The 24,304-nt window shown below is 44.0% G+C and overlaps 1 protein-coding gene across 2 annotated transcripts in view; it reads left to right on the top strand.

The window, feature by feature from the left end:
- Positions 1-24,304, top strand: part of HOMER2 (homer scaffolding protein 2) — a 48,208-nt gene that overhangs the window by 20,128 nt on the left and 3,776 nt on the right. For both annotated transcript variants that reach the window (XM_046899155.1, XM_015292025.4), the window contains 5 exons: positions 13,895-14,026; positions 19,779-19,871; positions 21,222-21,361; positions 22,513-22,669; positions 23,957-24,067. In XM_046899155.1, the coding sequence (XP_046755111.1) occupies positions 13,925-14,026; positions 19,779-19,871; positions 21,222-21,361; positions 22,513-22,669; positions 23,957-24,067 (603 nt within the window). In that variant the 5' untranslated portion in view covers positions 13,895-13,924. The remainder of the gene's footprint in view (positions 1-13,894; positions 14,027-19,778; positions 19,872-21,221; positions 21,362-22,512; positions 22,670-23,956; positions 24,068-24,304) is intronic.

The following is a 24,304-nucleotide window of genomic DNA, read 5'->3' as shown; positions in this document are numbered from 1 at the left end:
ATCAATAGAGCACTAATGCATGGCCATCGTTACGCTGTTCCTGTTGGTATGCTCACCTCCAGGCTCCAGCAGCTGGGCTGGTGCCACGTCCTGTGGCCTGTGTGGTTTGTGGGTGTGCACACATGCGTTATGAGCGATTAATGAAGAGCCAGTAATTACTGTGCGTGTCAGGGGGAAGCCACGTGCCTGCAGCCGGAGCATCCTGCCCAGGGCTGCAAACTGGATGGGTGTCAGAACCCTTTCACCTATCCAAAAGGCACTATCCAGGAGGAAACAGCCCCCTGTTTGAGTGTGCCCTAGAATAGGGCACGCTTTCCTCCATTAGAATTTTCCCCTGGGGCTTCCCGAGCAAGGATCAATTGCTCATCACATGAATTATTCCTCTTGTATCGAACCCATGCTGATTAAGGAGCAGGCTGAGAAGAAACACTGCCTGCACGCTCGCCTCTGGAGAGTCCCATTTCCCAGCCTGTCCGTTTAAGAGTGCTGATGTGGAAAAAGAAGGGTGTTTGTACCCAGCTAATGATAAAAGTTCCTCTTCTCCCTCACACAACTACTGCTTAGCATTGTGACCTACTTTCCTCACCTAAAGTGAAGCCCAGTAGGTCTGTGAGGAAGAGTAAAGGCAGCATAGGTTGGCTCTGTCCTCCTTACATGTCACTTATTAGAATAGTCTTCGTGTGTTGGCAAATATCAGGCAGATTAGCATTGCTGCAGGCAACATTATCCCTCTTTTAATGACAGAAAACTGAAGCTCAAGGGAAAGAAGTGATTGGGCCTAGAGGGAAGGTGGGGATGAAGGACACACATCTCCAACAGCTCACCATCCTTGGATGCAAAGTGCCTGTTCTAGCAGTTTTAGACAAAGGTGATGCACACTGACTTGCAGGGAAATGTCGTTTACATCCAGAATGCAGAACAGCACAGGGCTGCTGAAGCCTGCTGGCCTTGATGCCATGCAGAATGCAAGGCAGGCTGCACTGCCAGCCCAGAGCAAGCTGAGTGCCCCTCGGAGGCACTGCCAGCCTGGCAGGCCGTGCCCAATGCAAGCCACTTCAATTTCTCTCCATTTCTAAGCCTGGAAGAGAACCGGTTTTATAATCCCTACGTTTTGTACACAAAAACAGGTGCTGTGGACAGTAGAAAACAATTTATAGCAAAAGAATTCACAGATACCGTAAACGCTTGCTCTCAATGATGCTAACTGAGATACCGTTGCTAAACAAAAGAATAGATTAGCCTATCTTTTAATTGCATTATAATTGACTTGTATGTTGTCTAGAAAACAGTTTCATCATGATGTTTTAAGAAGTTTCTTGCCAGAGGCTGTTTAAACTGCAGCATAATGAATGCTGAAGGAAATGGTACAGTAAAATGCAAGAGCACACACCGATACGGAGTTAATGAGGCAGCCAAGAGAGTTTGCTCTATGAAAGTCCCCAGCTTTGTGGGGAAAAGCCAAACCTGTTGAAAAATGACAAAATACAGTGACGATGCAGGGAGAGCATGGACTCAGAAGTGTCTGGTTGCTGTGTAGTGTGTGGGGGAAGCCGCATGCAAGGCTTCTCATTAAAAATGACCTACATTATGCTGCAATTTAGAGGCAGAAAGGAGGTTGGAAAGCATGCAAATTGCTCAGGCTGGTATCTTCCAGCATCTGCTGGAATAATGCATGGTAGTGCCCCCATTGGTGGGTTTGTTTTCACTTGTTTTGAATTGGAAATACGTATTATCCAGGCAATATGGATGAGGGAGAGGGTATGGAACTTGTTTCCATATAGGATTTGAGAAAGAAACATAATCCTTGTTGGCCCTCAGAAGCAAACTGTCCCTGTTTTCAAATGTTCTGATGTTACATGCCTACAAAATCTGTGATTGTGACAGTATCCTTTTCATCTTTAGAGAAATAAGTTGTTAACAAAGAACGTAAAGCTGTCTTAAAAATTAATAACCAGCAATAAACTCTGCAGGGGGCATTTTGAGACTGCCGGAGCCAAGTAAACCGGTGCAGTGAGAGCCACCTCAGGTGGCAGTCTGAAACTGTTTGTGGGATATTTAATCAGGTGATTAGGAAAAAATACAGTAAAATTGGAGTTGAAGACTAATGGATTGCAAGAGTAGTTTTGGTATATGTGTGATGGGGAAAGAGGGGCCTCGTGTTTCAGAGAAAATAGATGTTGACTGACGCTCATTCCCATTTGCTAGATGATTTAGAAGAGTTTACTACCTAACAATTGCCTTGAAGATGGAAGATAGTGAGTTGGGCATAATTTTGCTAAAGTGTTGAAGAGAGAACAAGAAAAATTACTGAGCTAGAAAAGCAAAGTAAGTAGGTCTGTTTCTGAAGTAAATTGTAATTATTAAGAATAAGAGTGTGGGCCTAATTTTGCCAATCAGTATTCACACACTGTTCCCCCAAAGTGAATCCAATTTATAATACAGTATGATGAAGCTGTTTAGTTGTTAAGCGTTGTGTCTTCTGGTTGTTACAATACCCTCACACAAAGGCCTATTAGGGTGTGTTGTACCAGGAAGGTATGGTGAGATTTGGAGGGCAGAATCAGAGCCCCAGCAGCGTTTGGCAGCAGATATTTGGGGCAGTAGGAATGGATGATGTGTAAGTCTGCTAATATTTGGTGTATTTCTGGCTTTCTCAGTTCCTGTACCAGTCCTAATTGCTACCCACCTCTTCATGACAACGCTTTTTCTGTTCCCGTGAATGGAGGCAGGGCATCTTCTGCACATTTATAGGCAATTCTGGGTTCTACCGGTTCTGTGCTCGGAGATGCAAAACAAATTATTTTGTTTGCCTGTGGAAATGAAATTATTTTAAGTCATAGTTGTTAAAAATACTCCAGGGTACTTTGCCAAAAGGTGACTCTTAGATTAGAGGAGCTTCCCTTCACAGGAAAAGGAATTGCTGGGAATGGTAGCAGAGATGAAATTCCTTCATCTGGCAAGGCTTTTTCTTGTTGTGCTTTTTCTTTCATTGACGTAATTTCAGCCATTAAACCAATATCAACTCTTGCTCAGGAAAAACCTACCAAGTAATTCAAATATCACAAACTTGGAACTGAATTGAACAAAGGCTTCCAGCAATGTGTGCGTTGCAACAGCTCTGCACTGCTGTGGCATCTTTTAACTGTGCCTCCAAGACCTCGTGGATGTGACTTGTGATGGAGAGGGATCAGAACAACCATGGCACCTCTTCTTGTCACATTCAGAGCAGATGCGCTCCTCCGTGGCAGGGCGAGTGTGGCCCCACAGCACTTCTCTGCTGTAAGCAGATAATGGTTGTCATAATTTCATAGTGAAATGATAGGAGGATGTTTTACTGCCTTGGGTAGAAAAGATAATGGGAGGAAAAAGAACAATGAAAGTGACCTTAGGAAGTGAAGTGTTGTCTTTTCTTCTTTCAGTGAGTGTAGAGAAATCCTTAATAAAGCGCAGCGATTTTTCAAAGGTGTGGGTGAGCAAATATGTGTTTTGTCAAGGAGACAGAGGTTCCTTTATTTCCCATTTGACCTGCCCTAGTTTTAGTGCTGTGACCGCCTTTGAGCTGTGCCGTGTGCTGCCCGGGGCCGGGCGGGCTGCCCGGTTCCTGATGCTCCTCGCCTCGTGTGTTGCTCTGCTGGCAGAAGCACTGCCGTTCCCAGAGAGACCCTGCTGGTAACATCTGGTTAATTTAGCAGAAAATACTTATTCCAGCTTCACAAGACTTTTTTCACCGCAGAGTAACTGAGACGGAGATTTCTTTTTTCATTTTTTTTTTCCCTCCCCAAGACTTTTCCTGTTGTGTTCTTCATGCCCTTCATCCCATTTCTTCCAGGGTTCTTGTTGTCCCAGAGGGACTGCCCACCATAAAATGGAGGCGCGTGAGCTTACTGTTACTTATGCCTCTGTTACTGAAAGCCAATGAGAAAAGGCCCTTTCAACCAAAAGGCAGCACGTGGCGCTGCTGTGTAACGAGCCCCAAAAGTGTCCCAGCTCCAAAGGGAAGACAGCAGGGATGGACAGGCCTTGAGCTCTCAGGGTCCAAGTGAGGCAGAAACCTTCCTATGCCAATAGATCACCATTACTGAACTAGCTCTCTGCTATAGTACAGAAAAATGAGCGTATGTGATGGCTTTCATCTTCTCTTTACCCCTATCACAGTATGTTAAGTATTTCATGAACTACTGGAACCAACTTCAACGTGATTATTAGCACTGGAGATTATACTGGAGCCATAACAGAGTAATTCCAACAAATGGAACTAATTAACCCCCCACATCAAAAGAGCATCTTTTGAAATATGAAAACACAGCATAAAATACAATTTTAATGCACAATCCTGTTTTCCAGTGTGCTTATTTTGTTTATATGTATAACGGACATCTCACTGTTTTTATGCTAGCGTGATGACTAGTGAGTAAAAACATTAGTTGTGGCTTTATAATCTTTAAATATGGAAAATATAATGTAGACAAGTACTTTGCCACTGAGACAGACCAAGCTACCAACCTGTGTGTAGATGTTAAACTTCTGCAAATCTGTATTAGAACCTTTAGAATGATTTGATGCCATTCTATCTACTGCAGCGGGGCTTCTCCCACTTCAGACTTTGGCATAGAAGTTGGAGGTGGGTGCTCATCTACCAGGCAGGTTATAGCACCAACAGTGCTGCACAAAGTGCTTTGGAATTGATGCTAGAAGGGTCTCTGACTGCTTCTCGCTGCCCCTTTTGGGCTTGTTGCTGTAAGTAATGAGGCTGGATGGGGCTGCTCTCTGAGAGGCAGCTGCTCTGTTTGTAGTGATGCTCTCCTTGGTTATGTGTGATGAGCAGATTAGGAGCAGGGGAACATCTGTCCTGCCCTTGGTCATAACTCACCAGGCTCACCCAAGCTGTGGCTCCTCATTCAGTGAAACTAATTAATACTTTTTCCATGCTGGTTTTAACTTTTGTTTCCCAGTTCCATTTAAGGATGTAGCGGAGTTGTGGTGAGCACGGCTTCTAGATCTGTGATGTCACTTTGAAGGGCTCCAGGAGGGACTCTCTATTTCAGAGAATCTTTCCACCATACAGGAGATGCAACTCATTCAGCCTGTGGAGCGGCACAGAGAAGTGTGACTTTTGGGGTGATACCAGGAAAGTGCCTCTGATAATCTGTCAGGCAGTCAGCTGGCAGCTAAAGCTGGACAGATGCAAATAGAAAATAAAACACACATTTCAAAGACAAATAGTTGCTGAGATGTGCGATGCAATGCACTGAGGTGTGCCATGGATCCTTCTGCTGCAGAATCCCAGGCTTCATAATCTTCTCAAAGAAGTTTTGAAACAACAGTGAATGAAATTAAGGGAAAATGACGGTCCCCAGTGATCTTTAAATATTCATGTTATCTGTGTTCGTGGTGTACTTGCGGTTTTGTTTCTCTCTAGACATTAAAATAACTTGAGACTATTTTCTTTGAAGTTTGGTGGTGAGGAAGAGCAGCATAAAGGAGATGCAGAGCTGCCAGCCAAGTGTGGGACTGCCTGCATGCATCATCCTTTATTTGCTCAAGGTGGTATCACATATTCAGAAATTCAGGCGGAGGGGCGGTGCGGGATCTCATAATTGGGAAGATGATAAGTAGCCTGGAGTTGTGTCTGCAGAAGTTTCCAGTCGTTGCTGATGCTGGCTGAGGTGGTAGAGCAGGTAATGTGGGGTGCACTTCTGCAAGTGGGGCCCTGAGTGTTCAGAGGGAAAAACTGCAGTTATTTCTGCATTGCTGATAGCGGTGGAGAGGAGCTGGGAATGGAGGGAAGCATTAAAAGTGTTTGTGCAAACAAGACCCAGGGCTGCAAGTGAAAGAGAGCTTGTCAAATGCTGGGAAATGGAGCAAAGTAAATACCAGGAAATGTGGTGGGTCCCTCGAGACTGCATCAGCCAGAAGTCCCGAGCATCTGCTGAGGATGGGATTTGGGTAAAGCTGTACAGCTTGCATCACTGAAGTGTTTCTATATTAATCTCTTTCCAAGTTATTACACTTGAAATGTGAAAAATCCTTTGCTCTGGATTGTTTCTGGAAGGAAGTCTTCCAGAAGCCAGTTAGTGAGCTCAGGAGAGCAGAAAACAAAGTGCCAGCAACTGAATCTTTGACCGAAGAATGGGAAGCACACCTGCTGTTGTTTGATCCTGCCTGGCAGGTACAGTGCACGTGTGTGTGCCACCAGCTCCGTGGAGAGACCACACAACTGAACCAGTGCTGCAGAAACCTATTCATAAATGCAATTTATGGGGGAAAACCAGTACTTGCTAGAGGATTTCTGGTTGCTCTGGCAAATATGGAACCTTCCTTCTTGGATAGGTTTTCCCTTTTTATAACCTCTCCATAAAGTTTCTTGGTAAAGCTCTGTTTCAGGCCATGGTCCTTGATCTTAACAGAGCTTTTGAAGAATCTGTAAAAAAATCTGAGGGGGAAATGATGCATAATTGTAATTAGGTGATAAAATCAAGGTTTTTAGTATCATCATCACAGACACAGCATGGAAGGGTCTGCAGATGCTTTCCCTTCTCTCTTTGGTTTCATTAGTTAAACAAAGCAAAACTCTTGAAGTAGGCATATTTTTACATGCCAAAAGCTTTCACGCTCGCTCACCAAAGCTCGGGCTGCATGGTGTTGCTCAGCTTGGGTACAGGCTTTGCAATGTGCTTTTTCTTCCAAGAAATTTGCAAGGGGGGTTGAGGAACCTAGTGCCCAGGGATGAGCTGAATACCTGTTTTATCTACTCAAGTGTTCCCCAGCTTCATCCCAGAAGGACTTTGCATGGTTTGTTGCAGGAGTGCTGTGCATCTATCAGGAATTGAAATGAACACAGCTCTGCTTAGCAGTTGGTTGACTGATTTGGAATTTTTAGTCTCTCTTGTTGGTTGTTTTTTGTTTTTTTTTTTAAGTTCAGCTACCAAAAGTAATGAATCATTTCTATAAGCTGTGCTTCATGGAGCTCTAAGGAATGCTTTCCCCATGAAACAGCTGCATCCACTATTTGCTCCCTCCTTCTTGCTGTAGTGCCAGAGGTGTCTAATACCTGGAAATCCCCATTAGAGTTGATGTATCAAACATACTAATCAAGTAATGCCAGATGGAATTTATAACTATACTACACTGCAGTGTGTGCTCTTAAAATTGGAGCATGGAGCATAAGTCAGTGCAGTATTTTCCTGGTTTTATTGAAAACAAACAATACCCCAACACATTTCTTCTTCCTTCATTCTGCACTGAGGAGTTGCGTTCGGTGGCACTATAGCTGTTAGAGGGAAAACCAGGAGTAGTACAAAAGACTGCCAACTACAAAATAGTAGATAATTTACAAAGCTGATTCTCTAACCTCCATCCGCCTTCATTTTCTAACAGCAAAATAAGCCATCAGGCATCTCTGAGGATGCAGGAGGGTTGTTATTTTATGTTATCCCACAGCTACTTCGTATCTTCAGTTTGGTTGGAATATTGCTTCTGTGTGTTGCAGGACCTGACTGCACCTGTTGTGCTGTCTTCTAACAGTGAGCTGGTCTGGGTGCTTCAGAAGATGCCAAGCAGGTTCTGCCATCTGCCAAGAGTAACGTACCTGTCCTTCTTGGTTGTTCCCCATTCCAAAAGGCAGTTTTTTTCCAGATTTCAGAGAGGCAGTGGTAAGCTGTCTTACTGCCAACTGCTCACTGGGATGTGTAGGCTGCCATTCAGAACAGAGGAATCTTTAAGGATAGCCACGGTCTTCTCATCCTACCCATGTCGTATTGCTCGCATCCTGCAGCCCTGCTCCAGGCTGTTGGCTTCTGCCTCAAAGACATCAGCTCAGCCTTGTCTTTAAAAGCAGTCTTGGTCATCTTTTCTTTGTTTGGCTCATTCAGTTTCTGCATCTCTAACTATACCTGCCTTCTGCTGGTGTTTTTGCGATGGGTATGTGGTGGAACAACTTGGGGTCCTGGCATAAGTCCTGTCTGAGCTCTGCACAGGGCCTTTAGGCTGAAAAGAAGGAAACAAGGCTATGGCACAGCTTCAGGGGTGCAGACAGAGGTGTGCTTAAATGCTTCATGTAGGGATTCAATTATGCAAATACCACATGCTTATATGAAATTCCCCAAAGCACAAATGTGAGACAACTATGTATTTTTTGCTGTATCTAACTGTAAGCAATGCAGCCTTCTCCCTCACCCAATTTGTAGTCACCAGGAAGAAATGCCTTCGCTGAATTCTTCTTCATCTCTAGAAATTCAGAGACGTTATTTCTCACCTGGAAATAACACACAGGCTTCTCAGGTTGTATATTTTATGAAACGTTGCATGAAATTCCTGGGTGACAATTTGTTCCAGAGCGGAGGGGCTGGAAAGCAGTGCTGTAGCTTTGCTTCAAGGAGCAGCTGCTGGTGCTGAGCGGGGTGGTGGGTGGATGTGTGTGCTGTGCCGAAAAGGAAAAGAAATTCTCGTCAGATGTCAAAGCAAAAAATAGGAGACTTTAGAGATTTAGACTGGGTGGAGGAGGTGGGAAACCAGCTCTGCAGAGATGTTAATTACTTCAGGAAGAAAAAGAGCACAATGGAGTAGGTGTAGCAGGAGGTTTACTTAATAGAATGCACATCACTGTGAACCCACTTGCGTTGCATTTAGACAGGTTCACAATGAGGACTTTACAACAGAAATAGTTTAGTAGAGGAAAAACAGTTATTAGTCTTTTTACTTAGGAAGGAGGGCATTTTTTTACATATTTTCTCTTACAGGAGGCCAAGAGCTACTTCTACCTATATGTCATGCATGGATTGGGATTTGCTGCTTTATGGGGTTCAAAACGCACAGCCCTGGGGTTGCAGAGTGGATCTGTAGGGAAAAAAGAGATAAGTGCAACGGCAGAAATGGCCCTTATTCCCACAGAGCCATCGGTGGCAGAGTGTGAGGGTTGTGATCACTGTGAGTCCTCTTCCATGCTTGCTTTCTTAGCACTGCGTGTTACAGATGCTTCTGAAATCTGTGTCTGGGAGGCATAGCCACCGTCCTGGTTACCTGGCTGACCTGGCAGCTATCCCTGCCCATTGCTGCAACCTCCCCATTGCACACAAGTGATGGAGCAGAGCAGGAAGAAAGGCAGAATGGAGGCATTCAGTGTTCTTTTTGGCATGTTTATGGTGCTCCCAGTCTGCTCAGCCTGTGCCAGGTGAAGCACTGCCTGTGTGGGAGATACAGCAGATAAGGCAAAGTTCATACATGTGTAGATGCTGCTTATAGTTTTCCCAGGCTTTTTTTTCTTTCTGAAAGACCTTCTACAAAGTCTTAGTAGAAAGGGTGGGGAGAAAGATTTCTACTGGCCCTGATTTGTTAGACAGCTGTAATTAATTCTCCTACATTGCAAGTTCACTGTTTTGGTCAAGGGCTGTTCTTTTTTTCATCCCAGTTTCTGTGAGTCTGTCTTTGTGCTGCTCTTGATCCCATTTGGATGGTGGGCTCAGGAGGGGATTCCCTTTTTACCTTTTGCTAGCCCTGTCATGGTTAATGGTGTGGGTGTGTGGGTGTGTGTTGTCTTTGCAGGCTGGAGCAGAGATGATCTGATGTTGTGGGGTCACAGGTGGGTGGTTCATTTCTGCACTGTTTTCTTTAGAAGGCGGTGAAGAGCTCTAAGCCCCACTCCGAGGTTAGCACCTTCCTCATGGTGTCATTGCACTCATGTAATATACAGTTTCTGCTTTCTTACACCAGTGATTTATTGGTGAAAATGCATTACCATTCAGTCTAGCTGTCAGCAAAGGATGGCAGATAGTGAAGATAAGTGCAAATCATGGCAATGTAGGTGGATAAATTCCACGAGGGAGTTGCTGAACACGTGAGATAGAGAGAGAATTTCTCTGCAAACCCATCCCTCTCCCTTGGCCTTCATGTCTGGGGTCACGAGTGCTTCTGATTCACATTGGCTTGAGGAGCTGGAAGAACCCGCTGAGCCTGTGATAGCTGCAGCCTGAGGACTGGCAGCTCCCTGCCCTCATCAATTCTGTTTTTAGACTGAGATACATCTTTACTGAAGATTAGCAGCCTGGTGGGTTGAGGAAATTAAATTTCACAAGGGCTGCAAACTGGAAAGCACATATTGAGAGGTGTGAAAATGAAATGGGGAGGTTTTAATGTAGTGACTTCTTAATGAAGAGATACTGTGCCCTTGAGCCTTAGGGCTTTTCTGGAGGTGAAGTTGCTTCAGAACAGCGGGTGATGTGAATTTAAAGAGGAATTATTCTGGAATTTCCCAATCTGGTGAACTGGGAATTTGGTCCCAGAATCAAGGATGAGATTATTTCTGTCCCATTTCTGATTTGATTTAATGCAGTTCTAGAACTTACAAATTGGCTAGTCTAGCAATCCCACGGCTCTTACTTTGGTCTGTTCCCAGGTAGAGAGGTGTTTGCCAGAGCTGGCTCTGTGGATTGGCATCCCCTTGGTGTGTGTCCCAGTGGAGGAAATGTCCTGGTGCTGCTCAGGGCGGTGTGTTGGTGGCTCTGCCAGATGCTCGCAGCCATTGGCTCTCTCCTCCTGGGGCTGAGCCTGCTCCCATCTTTGCTGCTGCTTCTGGAAACCCAGCATGATGCCAAGGATGTCCCAAGCCACTGGTAGCCCCTGGCTGCTGCAGCACTGTTCTGCATGGGCTGCTGTGCTCTTATTTGCCCCACCTTGACTTGAGAAAACACCTTTCAGGAAACACATCAGTGTGATTTGGTGATAATGGGGAGTTTGGGAAGGCCCTTTTAAATGCACTAAGCATCCCCCATGATAAAAGGTGGCTGCGTGTACATACTCCACTCATTTATAGTGAGCAATTCGAGCTACCACTACAGTTTTTCTTCTACCCAGGTTATCTTGTGACCTCTCTGCTTGTTTTATTTGGCACCTTCTCTCCGTGGGAAGGCAGTGAGGCGGGTGTGTTTCAGCCTGCGAGGGCTCTGCCCTGCACCAGCTTATTTGCCTACTTTTATCTGCTGAATGTGCCCGGTGTGTGTTCCTAAATGTCTCGAATCATTTCTGGTTGACAGAGCACCACCTTGTACTGTAAAAATTACTCAGTGTCATCTTTAAATAAAAATTTAGATCTGTCAGGATTGTTTTTCTCCCAGAGGAAGTGAAATTAGCCTGAGATTTTGTTTGGCCTGTGTGGACGTAGCAGCAATGTTTGCCATCTGATGCGCTGGCATCTGGATGAGAGCGAAGGCAGATTTTTTTAACCACACGTAGACAACTCCGCCAGTGTGATGAATGAGTTTATTATTCTGTAAGGTGCTTATTACGTTGTGCTTCTCTTTGCCTTTGTCTGCAGGGAGAACACGTTAACCGCTTCAGGGACTGATGGCAGCTCATTAGAGCTGTTTGTCCATGAAGCCATTACCCTGGCTTCCCCATATTTATCTGGGGTTTTGATGTGGTCAGAATTCCATCCTATGTGTTATAGGAATGAGGACCAATGCAAAGCTGCTTCATAAGAGCCCGTTTGAATGATGAGTGGACTCTTCTCATAGGACTGCGGTAACGGATTATGGGAAGCCTTCCCACAGTGCTGTGGGTTTGGCTGGGATAGAGTTGATTTTCTTTGTAGAGACCTGTATGGTGCTGTGTTTTGGATTCTTCATGCCAATAGTGTTGATCACGGGTACCTCACGGCGCTGTGTTGTGTTCCCCTTCTCCTGACTGTTTCCATGCAGCTCTGAGTTGCTCTCAGCTTTTCCTCAGGTTTTCACTTTTCTGTGGCGTCTGGGGCATCTGACTGACAGAGGGCGGCTTAAAAAAAAGCTAGAGCTGGCTTCCAAGCAGTTTCACTTAAAAACTTAGCAGAAGAACTGGCAGTTTCTTGAAGGTGTGTGATCACCACAGCCTTCCCTTGGATTCTGCACTGGCTATAGAAAAAATTAACCTCTAAGGTGCTAAGCTAGTATACTTCATCTCATTGTTCAATAAATTGCCTTGTGTTAGAGTTTGTAGTCTTCGTTATTCCTCTTATCACTCCTTTGATGTTGGACTGTGGTCTAAAAGTTGTCTTTGGTGTGTTTTTTTATGTTTGCATTTTCTAAATGTTTATTTTAGGATTTTTTATTACTCTCATTGTCCGCTTCCCATGATGGAGGTTCTTGCCTTTCAGTGAGAGAGGTCATTTTATTATTTTTTCACCCAAAGATGCCTGATTTGATAGGTGCGGTAGGGCTGAAATAATACTTTTTATCCCTTGAAATGTATGGTTGTTTCAGAGCTTCTAAAATAACTCAATAAGACAAGTATATTTAAGTAGCTCACCTGTCTGATGTAGGATATACATTCAGCACTTTCTTTAATGTTTATGGGAAAACATCCTGATTTATCGTTTGGCCATAGATTTCCCCCCCCCCCCCCCCCCCCCACTTTCTTGTGACTCATTGTATCATCCAATCCTCCTATTGTCATCCTCCTTTTGAATTGTCAAAACCATGCAATAAAGTCTTTGAAGTCTTTGGTTTTCTTTTAATTTAAATCACTGGAGTTGAATTTAGGTTTTTATATTGGCCGCCTGCGTGACTCAGCTGGGGCACAGCACATCTGGACAGCTTTCCTTACGTCTCTATCTATGAGACAGCCATACAAAACCATGTCTGATCTCCAAAAGTTCATTTCTACACAGCATATGTCAGCCAGCGCTGGCTGAAGAAGAATCACCTCTTCCCCCTTCTCATCCTGATTCTTCCTATTAAAAAAGTAAAACAGAATTTATGAGTCCCAGCCACCTGGCCCTGCCCTGCTTTCATCCTTTTGGTGAGAAGCTTCCAGCAGCAATGATTTCATTTTGCTTTTGAGCTTGGTCTGGATCAACTCATTGTGTGCCAAAGTCGGTCCTGTGCACACAGCAGGGGATTGTACACTTGTTGGGAAGTGATGGCGCAGAGTATGGGGAGCCACTGAAGATGTGCAGCTTCTAAGAAGAAAAACAAAAGCACCCACACAGAAGGCAGAAGTTAGAAAGGGGATTGGGGCAAGGAATGTTCTTTCTCTGGTGAATTTAATTCACGCTTTTTGCTAAATGTAAATGATAGCTTAGGAAAAATCTGCTTGGAATACCTAGCAAATGATGTTGCCAGGATACTTCCTGATCATGCTAATTAAGCTGTCCCACGGATTTGGCTTAATTACTCCATAATTTGCATATTGGAAATGATGGTACGCGTTACTAAAGAAAGCTCCTGTTCTGCTAGCAGTAAGACTGTTGCTCATGAATTCATTTTCAAAGGAAGGGGTCTCTAGGCTCATATAATGATGTATCTTGAAAATAAAGTTGAGATTTTTTGATAATGAACTGGCATGTAGATCTCGTTCCTTTTGGTATCGTTACACGTTATGCTTTTCCTACCAAGTTCCTGAGAGACTGCATACCGGCAGCCGTCCTCTTGTTGGCCATTTCTTTGATCACAAGAACCACTGCTGCTTTCAAGGCTGCTGAATCAGATATCAGTCAGTGTGAAAGTGGTGAAATATTTGTCCAAGACACTTATGTTTGAAACTGCACGTGCATTGTTGGTGATGTCATTTACCACCCTCCCTGGTTAAGCTCGCTGTTAAACTATAATTGTCTGCTTCCATGCTGGAAAAAAGTGGGGTTGACTCTATGTTTCTGCCAGGGTCATTTTATACCTCTTGTCCCTGCTTTGAGTTTTGTGGTGTTAAACTGCAGGGCTGTGATGGTACTTTGGAAATAAAAGATAACAAAACATCACAATTCCTGCATCACGTAAGATAATATATGAAATATATGTTTTGGGAGAAATTATTGGGAGTACTGCAGCTTCTCTGTTCAGACTGCTAATTGCTTTGAATTATACGGTTGCTAGGAAATAAATTTCTGATGTGGCTTCTTATAATTCTTTTTTGATCTGTTTCTAAACAGGTGATCATAAACAGCACAATCACCCCCAACATGACCTTCACCAAAACCTCGCAGAAGTTCGGCCAGTGGGCAGACAGCAGAGCCAACACTGTGTTTGGGTTGGGCTTTCCCTCTGAGCAGCAGCTGTCCAAGGTAACGTGGCTCCCTGACAGTCTTGTTTGCTGAGAGTGAAGAAGTGCATGTACCCATCCAGCCTCTTCCAGTCTGCATGATTCTACAAATCCTTTTCATCCACGCGCTTTGATCAATTCCTGTAACTTACTAGTATCTCTTTATACAGAAGGCTGCATTGCAAACTCTGTGGTCTAAACTATAAACTAAATTGGGCTGCTGCTGATGGTTCTAGTGTGGGGATTTTGGTGTTTTGCCCAGTGTGGTTAAAGTCATTTGCAATTCCAGATGCTCACAATGCTGTGAAGCCAAGTGGGACCAAGGTTGCACCTCCTGGAGCTGCCCTGACCCTGGTATCAGCACAGCCCTGGGTAGGGGCTGACTGCAGCAGCACATGACTGTCTCTGCTAATGAGTAACCAGCAGTTTAAAATAAATTCTCTGTCGTTAGATCAGTGGTCTTGCCAAGTGCTCATCAAGTGGCTGAGATGTTTGTTCCTGCTACAGAAAAGCGGTGCTTATCTAGCACATAGTTACCACTTGAAGCATGGCTACTTGGCACCAAGCTTAGCAGTTAACTCAACACTGTGTCCCAGGACGTGGTGCACAGCTTCTCATGCTGCTGTTCCTCTTGCATGCTTTATTTGAATGCAGCCCTGAGGACAGAATTTTCTTGTAGTGTCTAAAATAGCTAAGGTAAGCCATTGCAATTGGAGGGAGAAATTTCAATCAATCGAATTTTTACAAGGTTTTAGTTTTCTAAAACTGTTTTACTGAGTTTTTGTTGTTTCCAGATGTGTGGGTTTTTTTGCAAGTGTTTCTTAAATACAAAGCATATTTTACCTTGTGTATTAAATTACTTCTGGATTTGGGATGTCTGTTAAGGTACCATGGCAATAATGGGATGCTGTCCTGGGGTGCTAAGGCCACTCAATCAATCACATGCAAAACTGTTTTTTAAAAGTGTGATGTTGGTGATAGTGAGCTTTCGTGATGTTTAGATGTGGAGGAGTGCTCGTTTCACCTCAAAGAGGTGTTTATATCAGCTAAATAAGTAAATCGAAGGGTTAATGTGGATCAAGGGGGAATCATTTGTTTTGAGTAACAGGTAAGCGTGATACAATGCAACATTTGGGTACCTTTAGAATCAGCACATTTGGAGGTCCTTGTAGCCCAATCAGAGAGATTTTACCATATTCTCTAGAATTGACCAAAGATGTGCTTGGAGTAAGTTTATTGCTGATATCGTTAAGTGACTCTTTAATGTCTTCACTCTGTTGAAGTGCCCATTGTCCATGCTACAGCCTTCTACTTGCAGGAGAGGCTTCCAAAACCAGCAGAAAGGCTGTTTCTGGTCAGAATATTGAAAAGATATGGCTTAAGGGGCACTTTTGAAAATGGCTTAAAAAGTTGTGTTTGAAAATCTGACAGTTGTCTGTCTTGAAAATGTTAGAAAAGCTGTTTATTACTGCCATGCAAAGCAATGGGACCAAGATTTCCCTTATGATCATGCTCCTCCATTTAATTATTAAGCCGTTAGTATGAAAGATCAAAGATGGTGAAGAGATTACAGAAGTATAAGTGTATTGGGAATAGCAAAATCGTTTCATTTTATGCTGATGTCATTACGCTCTTATAGAAGATATAAATAACGGTGTGCCGGGCTTCCCGAAAATACCTGAAGCTTTTAGCCAAGAGTTGGGAGGGTGTGCTAAAACTCCTGTGAACCAGAGATCAATTGCCCTGGCTTAAAATAAATAAGTAAATGAAAATGAAGGATGTCTGCTGAAAACAATGGATAATAATGAGATATGAGAAGTGGTTAGCACACCTATCAACTCCTGCATTTTTTAAGCATATTGGCTGGCCTAATAAAAGATATTGCCTCTTTCTAATGGCTTTCTTCTCTTGAGACACTTAAGCATTAATCCATACCTACAGGGACAAGCAGTTCAAATTAAACATGAGCCATTAACGAAAACTGCATTCAGTGACCTAGTAACCTAATTAACCACAGACACTGGGACTGTCCCGATCAATGTGGATGGTCATGTCCTGCTCAGGGTCCTTTCCTGACAGGACTCAATGCCCCCCCTGTACCTCTTTCACCCTGTACCTCAAAGATGTCTCAGATGTTGTTACACCAAAATTGAAACAGGAATCAAACCAGAATTAATGGTCTGCCTGGTTGTGATGGAGAGGCAGGGCTGATGCTGTAAAACTAGTGATGTGTTTTGCACACCAAGCTGTAAGGTAACGTTTCTGCTATCACTCAAGATGCTGTGGTACAGACATGATAATCTTAGGAGCAGTAGCTAGCCAAGGGCATAGGGACAGAGATTTATACAGGTGAGAAGTCCAGTAAGCCCAGACTTTGCACGTTATAAAGCAACTGCAGCCAGCTTCTGGGAAGTGCCAGACCTCTGCTTTCCATTTGTGTTATGTGTGCAGTATGATCCCTGGCCACTTTCAGGAGCAAAAGCTCTCATCCCTAACAATCTGCCTGACACCGAGGGAAAGCCACAGTGGCAATGCCATACATGCAGTGTGGGTCAGGCACCCAGTGGTCCCAGGTGGGAGCATTGCATAGCCCGTTCTACAAACCCAGGGGGTGAGGAGGTCTGTGTGGGACTGTTGTGGGTGGGAGCAGCTGCTCCAAGTCTGACAGTGCCTCAGGAGACGTGAAATATAGTGCCAGATTAGGAGCTTAAAATTCAAGTGCACAAAATAATGCTTCTTAATGTGTAAAATGTTAAGCTCTGTTTCTACATATTTACATATTTCTCCAGGTGTCAGGCTGGCTGCAGATTTGAACAGCCTCTAAATAATCCATGCAATGCACAGCAGCACCTTTGAGTCCCCACTAAATCTCTCTGGTCAGGACTCCAGCGATGCAGTGCCCATGGGCTGCCCCGTCCTTGGGCTGCTGAGCTTCCCAGGGGTGGGGACAGCCAGTCTGTCCTGCAGCTTGGTCCCACAGCCTACTGGGGTAGTGGGGTGCATCAGCAGCCATGGTAGCCTGTTGGAGAGGTCTTCAGTTGGTGTTTTTCCTATTTGTCTTTCTTTTGTTAATTGTGGGTAAGTTTGTCTGCCCAAGGACAATGGGAAGGAGGGAGAAGGTGAAGGGAGGAAAGATAAGAAGGTAGTTTTGGAGAATTAGACATGCCATAGCCTCTTGAGACTGCATTTACCATGTTTTCACCTACTACAAACTAAGAATTTCCCATTTTGAGAAGCACTCTATCGTTGCAATGGTTTGATAGCTCAAAAACACTTTAGATTTTGGTGGTGACATGCAGGTTTTTTTTTTAGTATCTCAATTATTTGTCAGTTTATGTTTGAGGCAGAGTTGGTCAGCTGCTGGAGAGAGGCAGCAGTCAGCATTGGTGACGCTGTATGTGTCGGGGCTATCGCTGTTGTGTTTCTGTACTCAGCAGAATGATCAAGTGAAAGGCTTTAATTTTGTAGCAAGCCAAGGGATCCTCTTTAGCTTTCGAAAATAAACTGTGAGGAAAATCTAGCAGCTGTTAATTAGCTAAGAATAAAAAAGGAGCAGCACCAGAACTCTATGGACTGCAATGAAATGCCCGGGATAAATAAATAACAGGGAAGTCTTGCACCTCAGTTTCTGTTGCAGCCCTCTTTACGTTGTAACAGTGCTTACAAGTAAGGGTAATACTTCCTCTCTTAAAGCCAAGGGTCTATCTGAGATTGGTGAAAATCTCACCTACTGGTACTTGTTTTTAAAGGTGTTTAATGTGTGTGTTGGTAAACGGGAGACTGAAATCCACTGTGCGAAGAGGTCTTCATCAGCTTTGTATTGAAGGTTGCTTTTGTGTAGTCACATACGATTTCCATTATGGCACTGTGTAAAAACATCCTTTTCTTCTTGGCTCAGATGATTTTTCACAGCAGTCTCCTGTGTGCTTTATGAAGATAGCTGCGAAGATAAAATTTGATAGATCACTTCTAATTCTTTTTTCATATTTCATAAAGTCCGTGAAGAACCTTCATAAATTTTTCATACTTGCCCATAAGGATTTATTGGAAAAGCGAGACTCAAAACAGCCCTTCGCTGTTTGCAAGAAATCCAAGCACAGAACTTATGTTGACACAGTATTTTACAAGTAATCCTTTTGCTGTAGCTGTTTTGTCACAGTGGGAGGTATTACAGAGATTTTTTTATGTAAAGTTGGAGTCAAATCATGTAAGGCTGAAATGTAGAGTAGGTGATGCTAATGGTCTTTATAGAGCTACAAAGGTAATCAAGTTGTTCTGTGTGTAGGGACTGCACGTGCCATCAAATAGAAGCTCAATACTTTACATATGCAATTCCAGCTGTTGTATAGAACATAGCTGGATTCAAGAGCTCCATATTCATTATTCATAAGCATCATTACAGTCTATATTCCACTGTCCTTCATAAGTGACTTGCAAACTTTCAGTTGGCTTTGAAGATATATTCCTCCATGGGTTTTAAGAGTGGTATGTGTGTGTTTGTTGGAGATCTCCGTTCTGTGTGCACTGTCTCCACGTGTATATCCAGATTTCTTTTAGACCAGTTGAAGATTTATTTTATCAGTCTGTACAGTCCCAGTGTTGTACTGGGAGAAAGCATGCTAACTGCCAGCTGTCGATCTGAAAGTTATAGAGTGGGATTACTATGTGGATAATGATCCTTCCCATTCCTTGACTATAAAATGTGATTTTTGCAAGACTTTCATTTACAGTTTTGTCACAAGTATTCTGAATTTTCCAAGGATTTAATGACAGTATTTTTAGCCACGAACTGTGCAGTAAAATAGATCTGCTTATATGTACTTTTAATGTCTTTCCTTCCTAGTGTTTCAAGTTTTCCAAATCACAGGTTACTTTAGCAGGGAGACAAAGTAACCTACCCTTCTCATATATGGCCTGTATCTTAATTACTTTTATTTAAATGCCTTTTCTTCCATCTTTGCAATCGTCCCTTTAAAACTTTACACGCCGCTCAAAGCCCCACAGCACCGACTGGCCGCGATAATACTTGTATTTCAAAGCTGCCAGACTGGCTTAGGAGCAGATGTCCTCCAGCAACTTGTAGGAATGAGACTGTTGCTTTTCATCTTTATCTTTCCATTCCACTGACTCCCCCAGCCTGATATTTATAGAAACCACTCAAACCTTTTCCTGAAGTCTTCTACCTTTATTTTTGCCAGTACTTAGAAAATCAGACCAAAGAAGCTGCATTTTCATAGGTCCCCGTTGCACATCCATCACCTTTTTCTCATCTTTTCTGTCTTGATAATCCCTTGCTCACATCCTGCAGATGTCTCATGAGCTCGTTTGCATTCTTTAATTTAATTGACTCGCTCTGAGGAATAGAAGACTGATAATTTTTTTAATCCAAATATGATTCTATGACTCCATGATCTTACATACATTGGGCTTGGTATATAAAATCATAGAATCATATATACTTTTGACCTCAACAGACCATCAGTGTTGAGTGAAGAACGTCAAGGGGGGAAGAAATAAACAAAACCACTTCATACCAAGGGGCACCAATAGCTCTGTGGGATTCTACTGTGAGCTGCACAGAATCCCTCTTTTAGAAACAGCATTGCCATAGCACTCTCCTGCCCAAGAATTAAAATGTTTTTTCTTGCCAAAAATAAAAATTATCAAAATTAGTTGGTCACTTCTGGAGATCTATGAGACATACAAAGATAATAAACCAAACAGTTTAATATATAGTTAATCATTTTAATAAGCATCTTTTATGCTATTTCCAGTTTGCAGAGAAATTCCAAGAAGTGAAAGAGGCTGCCAAGCTAGCAAGAGACAGATCTCAAGAGAAAATTGAGACCTCAAGCAATCATTCACAGGTTTGTAATTTATCTTTAATACCTGTATGCATACAGGATAAATAATTTAAAGCTAAATTTTCTAATGAACTGCCAGCCTCTGGCAGCAGGCTGGGGGGAGTATATCAAATGAAGATTGCCCAAGGTAATTATCAGCTGCTGGGCATGAACATTGTCAGAGGAATATTTTTCATCCATCCATGCTCTTTGCCTTCATTTACCTGTAAGATTTTTCAGCAGTTCTGAGCTGTTACAAATCTTTAATAACTGGGAGAGCTATCCATCCTTTTGATTTGTACTGTTACACGTGGGTTGGGTCACTAGCAAGTATGTCAGCCTAGTTCTGCAGCAGACAGTAAGTCAGATTTATTAGGATACTCCTTTTTGTCATCTGTCTAATCTACTTCCGTAGGAGTTCAGTTTGCGAATGCAAAAGCTTGCTTCACAGCCACCATGTCTTTCATTGCCTGGATGTGATTCATTGAAAGCTGCGTTGCAGAAACAGGCAGCATTTTAGTGAGGGGCTGGATGGAAGAGCTCGTGTTGCAATTTGTATAATAGACCTTTCTAGGCAGCACACCTCCATACGGCCAAGCACCTCTGTGCCCAGTGAGCACTGGGCTGTGGTGCATTAGGAAAGAATGAGTGCTGGTTTGGTGGCAGTTCTTGGCCTGTGCTGGTTTTTGGAGGAAGGCTATATTCATTTTGTTCAGGAAATAGAGCTGGATGTCTAGAGGAAAGGTGCTGAAGGCTCAGTGCTGCAACTAACCGCTGAGAGACGTCCAAATACAGCTCAGAGAGGCTGCCTTTGGATATTTGTGGTTTTTGAAGACTTTAGTCATGTTTTCTATGATTCTCTGCTTGTTCTGTATTTTTGGTCAGCAACAAGCAGTGTGTGCAGGTCATCTCTTTGGAGCAGCAGTATTTTGTATATTTTTTCCAGTGCTTTCAGGGGCACTGTACTGTTTCATTACCTTAAAAACCACGAACGACCAAAAACCCTTCAGAAGGGATCTGTTAAAACATTTGAAAGTTATTTGTGAACACTTTAAATGTTCATTTTGTGCCTCATTGTCATTCCCTCATTCCTTTATAGAGAGCAGCTTTGTACTTTTCACAACGTGTGAGTATTCAGCTCATGGCACATTATCTGTCCTGTGCATTTGTACCTCCTTGCACTGACACACTCATGTGTGGGTACAAGCAGGACAGGACCCCTTTTTGGCTGACAAGGAAGAAAGCCCTCTCTGCTCTTCTTGTGTGCCTCTGCCTGCAAGTTGTGTAACCTTTGGGTGGCGGCAGTCAGGCTGCTTTGCAGGAGATGTGGGATGGAGAAGGAAGCCTTGCATTAATCGGTGTGTTGTGCCACAGGAGTCCGGGCGTGAAACACCATCTTCCACCCGAGCATCAAGTGTGAACGGGACAGATGATGAGAAGGCATCCCACGGTGGTTCTGCTGAGGCACAGCTCAAGTCTGAGAATGATAAACTCAAAATTGCTCTAGCCCAAAGGTGAGGTTCCTTTAATACCTTAATTGCATCGAGGTGGTGTGCTGTAATTATCTGATGGCTAATGGTATTAGTGGAAATTATTCGGATGTAATAACATAATTTAAAATGATGCAGCAGAAGGAATGAATGAGCAGATTTTAGCAGGCACCTCCTGGTATCTGTCTGGGAGATATTTACTTTTTCCTGATCTGGTTCATGATAAGATCATCTGGTGATGCCACGCCAGCTTCCTTTGCAGAGTTTTAGAGCCAGAAATATAAGACCTAGGTCACAAGAAGCAATTTCTACTGGTAACATATGAAGTTAATCTGTTCCTCCTCTTTGTTTTTGCTGCATTTACTTCAATGCAGATAGGTAGAGAGATTTAAAATCCTTTAAGGGAATGCACTGCACCATAAACGGTTGAAGTGAAAGCTATAATTTCACTGGGCTTCCTAGAAGTCTTTGGGGGTGTTTCTTAAGCTGCAAGTAGTGCCCCTTGAAGTCACGTTTTTTGCTACTTGCTTTGATAAATTATTTGAAATGCTGAAAAGAGTAATTTGCAGCCACAGTGAAAGCACTGAACTTGGAACATGTGAAGCCGTAGCATTAAAATAGTGCAGTTCTTTTCTAGAATCCTGCTTGCTTTGTCTGCCTCTTGTGTGTGAATATATTTGTGAATGGATAGAAAATAGTTCAGGATCAAACTACTCTTAAAAAGCTCTTAAAAATAAAGGCAGCAGTGACGGGAGAAGCGTTACACAGTGAGCAACTCTAAGGTTGCATGTTTTACACTTGAAGTACATTATCAGCATTTCAGTAGTGTAACCTGTTCCGAATCGTACCAGTTGCTCATTCCTCCTGCTGAAGACACCTCCACGGGCACAGAAGCTGCTGTGGAAGAGGTTTCAGAGCCTCCATTTGCTCTGTTCTGTAGTTCAAAGCTCTGGGGAGTGAGTAGCTTCATTCTTCAGCTCTACATAAGGCATATTGAAGGCTGAGCATAAAACAAACCATGTGTGGGTAGTATTCCCTCCTCTACTGAGTCCCAGCAGTGCTGACAAGGCATTGCGATGCTCAGATACAGGACAGCGGGGTACATCAGTCAGACAGAGAGTACCAAGATGTGGTGTAAATGATCAGCCCATCTAACAGTGTCTGGTCCTTCCCAGTTCCTCCAACGTAAAGAAATGGGAGACGGAGCTGCAGACGCTGAGGGAGAGCAACGCCCGTCTGACCACAGCGCTGCAGGAGTCGGCTGCCAGCATAGAGCACTGGAAGAAGCAGTTCTCAGCCTGCAAGGAGGAGAACGACCAGCTCAGAAGCAAGGTAGCCCTGCTCCAGCAGCAACCAGGGGATGCCAGGGCACCTCGTGAGCTTTGATGAGCGTGGCCAAAAACAGTGAACAGTGAGAGAAGCAGCCAGCAAGTTCAAATTGGCAGTTTCTAAGACGTGGATACAAATATGGGTTCTGGATAGAAGGTGTCTGTAGTGAGAGCATTAAATGAGATGGTCCCCAGGGAGCTTTGAGGGTTAGCTGTGCTCTTTTCTTACATTGCTGCTGCTTTGTCTGTGTATGTGTGCTAGAGGACAGATGTTGTCATTGATAGAGAAGTCTGGGGGCTGAGGCAGGGGCAGGGGAGTTCACCGAGCTGGGATCAGGGGAGGATGTGTACTGCTGCATAGTGTGAAGCTCTGACCTCTTGGCTTGGGCAATGTGGTGTCGGCAGGGGCTGCTGGTCAGGATGGTAAACAGAAGAGCGATAAAAGTAGGAGTACAGCTGTGCATGCCTTTCAAAGCTCACTTCGACACTGCCAGAGGGTGGCTGAACAGGAGTGGTTATGGCATGGTCACCCACACAAGGCCCAGCTGGAACCACACAGCAATAAAGCCAGGCCTGGAGGTGGGCAGCAGGGCTGGTAGCTGCTGCTGCAGCACCAAACCAGCTCCTACCGTTACCACTTCTCAGTGGCTAGAAGTGAAGAGATTATCTGAACACCCCTTGCTACAGCTGCAGCATCACTGCCCTGCAGGCTGGCCGGGGCAGCAATGCAGTCAGTACCATCGATGTGCTGTCATTTTCCACACAGTGAGGTTATTCCCAAACCTCTCCCCAGTCTGTGGGGAAAGCCTGTGGGAAGTGCAGCTCCCGAGGCGAGGAGATGGCTGCCCCTTCCTTGGGGCAAGCAGCCCTTGAGGAGGCCATGCTGGGAGCATGGGATGGATTTCTTCTCCTTGCCACACTGACACACTCTACCCATTGCAGCCTTACAGTAGTTTCACAGGAATGACGTGCTGATTGTTTCCCCAGCCCTGCTTGTTGTAGCAGCTCAGTGTTTTGGGCATCCTTGAGTAATTACGTGAGGTACTGCGTGCAAGAGACGAAGCGCAGCCCCAGTGCTCCCTCGTGGATGTGCTCATGGGTTCTTTTTAAGGCAAGAAGCAGTGATTTTGTAGTAGTTGAGTGCTATGATCTGAGAAACAGATCCGTGACATGTTAAATTTGTCTGTGCTTCCCTCTGCTCAGTGGAGCAATGCCCGTTCGCATTGGCTGTGGTCTGCCCCAGATTTTCTGAAACGTGACTGTTACATCTGTTTTCTGGCATCTCTTAAAGATTGAAGAACTGGAGGAGCAGTGCAATGAAATAAATAAAGAGAAGGAAAGAAACGCACAGCTGAGCAGGCGTCTCCAGGAGCTGGAAACAGAGCTTCAAGACAAAGAGCTGGTAAGTGCCATAAATACTGACAGGGCATACATTCATACATTCCAGAAGCTGGAGTTGCTTCTCACTTTAGGCATAGATTTATGGCCTGGCTTACCTACAGCCAGGAAAGGCCTGTTGTCTCAGGGTGTCGCCCATTTCTAGATTTTCTGGGCAGAACTCTTTGGCAATAGCTTGATAGAGTTTCTCAGATCTCAGTTTCACGATATTCTGTGCTGTGACAGCACGCTTTATCCTGGT

Source organism: Gallus gallus, chromosome 10, assembly GCF_016699485.2.
Source record: "Gallus gallus isolate bGalGal1 chromosome 10, bGalGal1.mat.broiler.GRCg7b, whole genome shotgun sequence".
Lineage (NCBI taxonomy): Eukaryota > Metazoa > Chordata > Aves > Galliformes > Phasianidae > Gallus > Gallus gallus.
The sequence above is the reverse complement of the archived record's forward strand: the minus strand, read 5'-3'. Positions and strand labels throughout refer to the sequence as shown.